The sequence below is a fragment of the Camelus ferus genome, chromosome 19 (assembly GCF_009834535.1).
Source record: "Camelus ferus isolate YT-003-E chromosome 19, BCGSAC_Cfer_1.0, whole genome shotgun sequence".
Taxonomy (NCBI): Eukaryota; Metazoa; Chordata; class Mammalia; order Artiodactyla; family Camelidae; genus Camelus; species Camelus ferus.
In genome coordinates this window covers 1,993,565-1,999,564 of record NC_045714.1, presented here as the reverse complement: position 1 = coordinate 1,999,564, position 6,000 = coordinate 1,993,565, and the positions used below count along the sequence as shown (strand labels likewise).

General features: G+C 53.3%; 1 protein-coding gene across 2 annotated transcripts in view; it reads left to right on the top strand.

Annotated features, from left to right (window-relative positions):
• Window positions 1-1,994: 1,994 nt before the first annotated feature.
• Window positions 1,995-6,000, top strand: part of RIMS4 (regulating synaptic membrane exocytosis 4) — a 55,879-nt gene continuing 51,873 nt past the window's right edge. For both annotated transcript variants that reach the window (XM_032461220.1, XM_032461221.1), the window contains exon 1: window positions 1,995-2,117. In XM_032461220.1, coding sequence (XP_032317111.1) covers window positions 2,021-2,117 — 97 coding nt within the window. In that variant the 5' untranslated portion in view covers window positions 1,995-2,020. The remainder of the gene's footprint in view (window positions 2,118-6,000) is intronic.

Sequence of the window (6,000 nt, the reverse complement as noted above, 5' to 3'; positions counted from 1 at the left end):
GCACAAGGGAAGTTAGAGAGATTTTAAGGATGAGAGGTGTTTGACATCCTGATAATGATCTTGAGGATGGAGGAGACCATGTGCAAGGACAAGAGAACCGCTTCTAGGAGCTGAGAGTGACTTCCCACCAAAGGCCAGAAAGGAAACAGGGGCCTCAGTCCTATAGCCACGAGGAACTGAAAACTGCTAACAATCTGAATGAGCTTGGAAGCTGATTCTTCTTCAGAGCTTCCAGATAAGAGCCCAGTCTGGTCAATATCTTGTGAGGCCCCAAGCAAAGAACTCAGTCAAGGCTGCTCAGACCTCTGACCTAAAAAATGATAAACTAGGCCTCTTTGTTACACAGCGATTGAAAACTAAGGCATATTATCTTACTTAATCCTCACAACCATCCAAAATGGAGGGTTCGCATACACCTTATACAGATGAAACAGGCAGGTGATGTAAAGGACTTCACCTTAAACCACATAGAAGGATAGAGCTACAGATGGGATCCAAATTCTGTGCTTCTGCCATCCCAGCAGGCTGCCTCATGAAGCAGATGTGGGAACAGCTGTGACAAGTTAGCCAACTGGGCCTGACTAGGTGGGGCCCTCAGGTCTTGGGTCAAGGCCAGGGAATGGAGTTTGGGCTTTTGATTGTGATTGTGTTCACCTAGGGGGCTCCAAATGTCTAAGCTTGTGTGTGTGTTTGAGTTCCTGGGGGTTTATATGTGCAAGTATCTGGGTGAGCGAGTGAATCTGGCAGCTCACTCAGAGTCCCTATATAAGTCTGAGGGTGTCTGTGCATCAGAATGTATCCATCACTGGGAGTGACTAAGTCTGTGTGGCTGTGTCTGAGTGTGAGCCTGTGTGAGCCCATTGAGGTGTGTTTGAGTGTCTCTCTCTGAGGGTGACTGTGTGGGAGTGTGACGCTATTGGTCATAGTATTTCTGTGTGTATGTGAATTTGTGCTGCTGGGGTCAACACTGGCGGGAGGAGGGGCATTGGTGTCTCTGTGTGCAGATCTGAGAGTGTGTGTCACTGGTTATGTGTCTGTCTGTGTGAATTCTGTGAGTAGTGTGGGTTCATGAGGGTGTGTGTGTCCATCTGAACTTCTTTGTGAGTTCCTGTGGGATCTGAGGGTCTCCCTGTGTGGTCAAGGGTGTCCCTGTTTGTTGCTCTGAGTGTCTCTGCAGGTCTCTGGATGTTTCTGTGTGTGTCCGCGGCTGGACCTACCTTTGCCGTTCCCTGGGTTTCTGGAGTCTAAGAGGGTCCGTGGATTGGTTCCCTAAGTGTCTCTGTGAGTGAGTGAGTCAGGGTTAATCTCTCTGGGTGTGTAAGAGTTGGAGAGTGTCTATGGTGTACCTTGCAGAGTGCGGGCGCCCGTTTGAGCTCCTCTGCGGGTTCACGTACGAATTTGAGGGTCTCCAGTGAGGGTCGCTCTGAGTGTGTTCCTCTGAGCAGGTCTGTGTCCCTGGAGGAGGCCGGTCTCCATCAAGGACTGGACACTTGGAGCCGGGGAGACTCTGGGGGCTGAATGGGGGTGGGGGGTGGGGTAGGGTGGGGGTTCGGCCCCGGGACAGAGGGCGCCCAACCCCGCGCTCTTTTCCCCCGGGGCGCGCACACCTGCGGGCCTGGGCGGCGAGGAGGGGCTCCGCCCGCGCTCTCCGGCTCCCACGCCCCGCGCGCGGCGCCCCCTCCCCCGGGCGGCGCCGATTGGCTGCGGCGGCGGCTGGAGCCCGCCCCGCGCGGCCGGCGGGGGGCGCCGCGGGCCAAAGCGAGCTGCGCCGCCACCTCCGCTGCCGCCACCGCCGCCGGGAGCACAGCGCGCCTGGGGCTCCGCGCGCCGCCAGCTCCCGGCCCGCCCGCCCGCCTGCCGGCCCCGCCGCGCCCGCCAGCCCCGCCACGGAGCCCCGGCCCGGCTCCGGGCCGCCGCCACCACGCCGCGCGCCGTACTCCGCGTCAAGAATGGGGCGGCCAAGCTGCCCAAACCGGCCGCCGCCGCTGCCGCGGCCGAGGCGCCGGGCGCCGGCGCGGGCATGGAGCGCTCGCAGAGCCGCCTCAGCCTGTCCGCCTCCTTCGAGGCGCTCGCCATCTACTTCCCGTGCATGAACTCTTTCGACGACGAGGACGCAGGTAAGCGCGCAGTCCGCCCCCGACCCCCGGGGCGCGTCCCGGGAGCCAGATCCCGAGGCCCCCTCGCCTACCCGGTGCTCTCTTAGAGGTGGCCACTCTCTCCTCCCCACCCCCAATCCCAACCCCGCTCGGGAATGCGCCCCCAGGGTCGTCTTCCCCACCCCTGGGACCTCAAGGTCTCTAGGATGCGGGGACTTCTCGCCTCCTGCCGTCCCCCAGGGACCGCTAGATTATCTGCATTCACCCCTTTCCCGCAGGTGGGCCCTTTAGGTCGTCTGGACTTAGCTCTTCCTACTCACCTGCGTCTACCGAATGCTCCCTGTCTTGTGCCTGGATCCGAGCTGCTACCCTCCCCGAGCTTCCTGCCTGTAACTGTGACCACTCCTCAAACCTCGGGGCTTTGGCTGCCTCACCCCCGGGGCCCCGACGCGCCCCCCGCCGTTTGAGGTGGCGCGCAGACCTTGCCGCTCCATCTTTGTCTGGGCTGCATTCAGAGGCTCCCTGCCCAAGACCCCCGCCCTGCTCCCAAGGCCTTGAGTGCCCCGGTTTGTCTCTCCTCCCCTTCCCCCAAAGGCAGGGGCTCCGGGCTCCTGGTTCTTACCTGACTAGCACGGACCACGAGGGGACCGACCGGGTGACGGCCTTCCCTTAGCGTACCTCCCCGCTGATCCCAGAGGGAGGCGTAGAGCGGCGCCGATTCTACAGCTGCGCGCCCTCCGGAGTGTGTCTCTGACCACGGGTGCTCTTGTGCCTGGAGTAGCCCTTCTGGGTGGGCTGAACCCGGCCACCATCCTGCGGCCTGAACCTTAGGCTCCCAGGCCTGCGCTTAACCTCAGCCAGAGCCCAAGGGGCGGGGAAACGTAGGGAAACCTGCTCTTTGGGGCCCTGGGTCCAGGCAGAGGCAGCAGAAGGGCTCCGGTTATAATTCTGTGATGAGGAAGCAAATCCACCAACAGGTGGGGTAGCTAGAGGGCTTGGGTGAGAGTTCCCCAAAGAGTGCCAGGTTGGGAGTGGGAATCAATTTCCAGACTTGACTCTCTACTGATTAGCCATGACCTTGGGCAAGTCATGCCACCCCTAGCCTCCGTATCATCTGTAAAATGGGATGACAGGACTCAGATTCAAGGGTAAATTTTAAAAATGTTTTGTAAGCTGAAAATCTGAGAGTATTTTAATTCAATAAGGGGACAAACCGGAGAGGGGTGTGTGTGATGGGGAGGAGCCAGATGGTTTCATGGACACTTTTGAGAACTTGATGAAAATGTGGACAAGCTCTCCCCCAAATACACTTATGCACCATTCAAAAAATTTTTTCCAAGTTTTAGGGAGTTCATGGGCCCTGCTTTAGACTCTGCCTGCAGGCATCCTTATCTGGTCAACCAGTTATTTGATAAGCATTGGGATGCAGTGGTGGGTGATGGGCACTCAAATCTTCCTGCAGGAGCTAGAGGGAGATAGGGAGAAAGGCAGAAGGTTCTCCAGAGACTGTGTTGGCTAAGTAAATGATGAGGTATGTGAGTCCGACCCCTGACAGACCTGTCTTGCTGTTGACCTGCAGACAGGGGTGGAGTAAAGATGGTTACTGCAGAGCCATTTTACAGAAAACATAACTGAGGCTCAGAGGCTTAACCTTCCCCTCGTTGCAGCTGAGGGAGGTTGTATTATTAATCTGGACAAGGCAAGGTGAGAGGGAATGGAGGGGCTCCCTAACACAGTGGACTCCCCTGGAGCAAAATCAGAGAGAGGAAATCAGGCTAGCGTGGGAGCCCCACCAGCCTTGTGGAGCTGGCTCCCCAGCCCCTCACTTGATATTCAAGGACACTCCTGAAGTTCAGCAGGCCACTTGGGTCTCGAGAGCCAGGCTGGACAGGAGCATGGTTTTGTAGGCGCATACGTGGCAGGGACAGTTGGGCTTTTCTCCAAAGTCATGCTCCACGTCATGGATCGGATGCCTTGGTTATTATTGCTGGTGCAGGCGGCTAGCTCTGGTTTCACTTAAGTCAGAATAGGTAACTTCATGGAACGTTAGAGATTTTTAAAGGTCCACCTGATTTTTTTTTTCCCCAGTGGGTTTCTTTAAATTCTTTTTTAAAAAACATTTAATTTATTATCGTATTATTTTTAAATTCTTTTTGTTTTGGGGGGAGGAGGTAATTAGGTTTATTTATTTTTTTAGAAGAGGTACTGGGGATTGAACCCAGGACCTTGTGCGTGCTAAGCATGTGCTCTACCACTTGAGTTATGCCCTCTGCCCCCAAATTGTTGTTTTTCCCTTGGAAGACCTAGTAATCAACTTGTCCAACCCCTTTTTGACCCCAAATGGATGTGTGTGTGTATTTGTGCGAATGTATTCACATGTGAGTTTGAAGCCCTGGGGTTGTATGTGTTTGTGTGTGTATGTGTATGTGTGTGTATGTGTGTGTAAGTAACCCAAGGTCACCCAGTGAGGCAGGCAGAGCCGAAACTAAAATCAGGTGTCTGGCTCTCTTTCCAGTAAAGCACTGGCCCTCTCTGAAAGGGAATTTTTTAAAAAGTTGAATCTCACTGTGTAGAAAATGGTTGCTAGGTGGGGAGGCCCCAGGGAGCAGCTGGTAGCAGAGTTTGGTTTGGGCATCTCCGTGCTCACTGTCTGCTCATCTTAAGGGATGCTTCAAGTTTGGGAGGGGGAGAAAGAAAGTGAAGTTTCATTTCCGGAAAGCTAATGCGTGTTTGGTGAAAATCAGAAGTTGGGAATGTTGTCTTGGTGCGTAATTTCTCCTGTTCATCTCAAAGTCATTAACTTTCTCCTAAAAAAAAAAAAAAAGATCTAGACTTTTGGATTTATTCTTTTAAAACAGCACCACACTGAACTAATTTCAAAGAGCAGTTTGAATAGCTCTCAGATGCTGGACAGAGACTGCTTCAGTTGGAGGGCCAGCAGAACTGGCTTTGCTCTGCCTTTTTCTTCTCCACTCCTTCCCCTGGCCCGTTTTATGCCCCTCTGTCCCTAATGGCTCAAAATTGTCCCTGATGGTCCTCTGGCTCATCTAGGTGCCTCCCCTTTGTTGCTGCTTCTGACTCCTGTCCAATGCATTTTGTTTTTAATCAACCAGAGCCATCTTTGGGGCTTATATGCTACCCTTCAGCTGGTTTCCTGAGAAACTGTATGAGGAAAAGACTTTCATTCACCTTAACTGGGCCACAGCACTTTCCTGCCTTGGGCTGGGAGCCTTGGATGTTTTGTGGGCAAAGGAAGCTGCCCCTTCCACTCCTTTCTAGCCACTCTGCGGCTTAGGATGCTGGTCACTGCGGATTCCTAGACTTCCTCCCAAGGGGCATCTTCTCTCGTGCATTCTGAGCTCATTTCTTACACTGCTTTTGCCACCTTTCACAAAGATGCTGGGGCTTTAGAGAAGCATGCACTTGGGGACATTTTTGTTTCTGTTTCTTCATTGCTCAGTCTTGCTGATACTGAGTTTGTAATTTAGGAGGGGTGGAGCTGGGAAGAGTAAAACATGTGACCTCTACTTTCTCATCTGTATGAAGAAGAAAATAATAGCATGGACCGCAGAGGGTCAGCATTTAAAAAATAATTTCCTTTTGCTAAGTATCCTCCTAGGCACTTTCAATATTATTTTCTTTCCTCATAGCATAGCAGTTTTGTAAAATTAACATTTAACATCCCCACTTTCAGGCAGGAAAACTGAGGCACAGGGAGAGTATTCACTCAAGGTCACTGAGACAGGAAATGAGGGCAGTAGGATTTGAACTTGAGCAGTCTGACTCAAGCATCTATGCATTGATTATTACACTGTTTACGCCTTGCAAAGGGCTTATACAGTACCTGGCCCTAGGTAGGCTCTCAGTACCTGTTAGCTATTATCTATCTTATTACCAAGTAAGA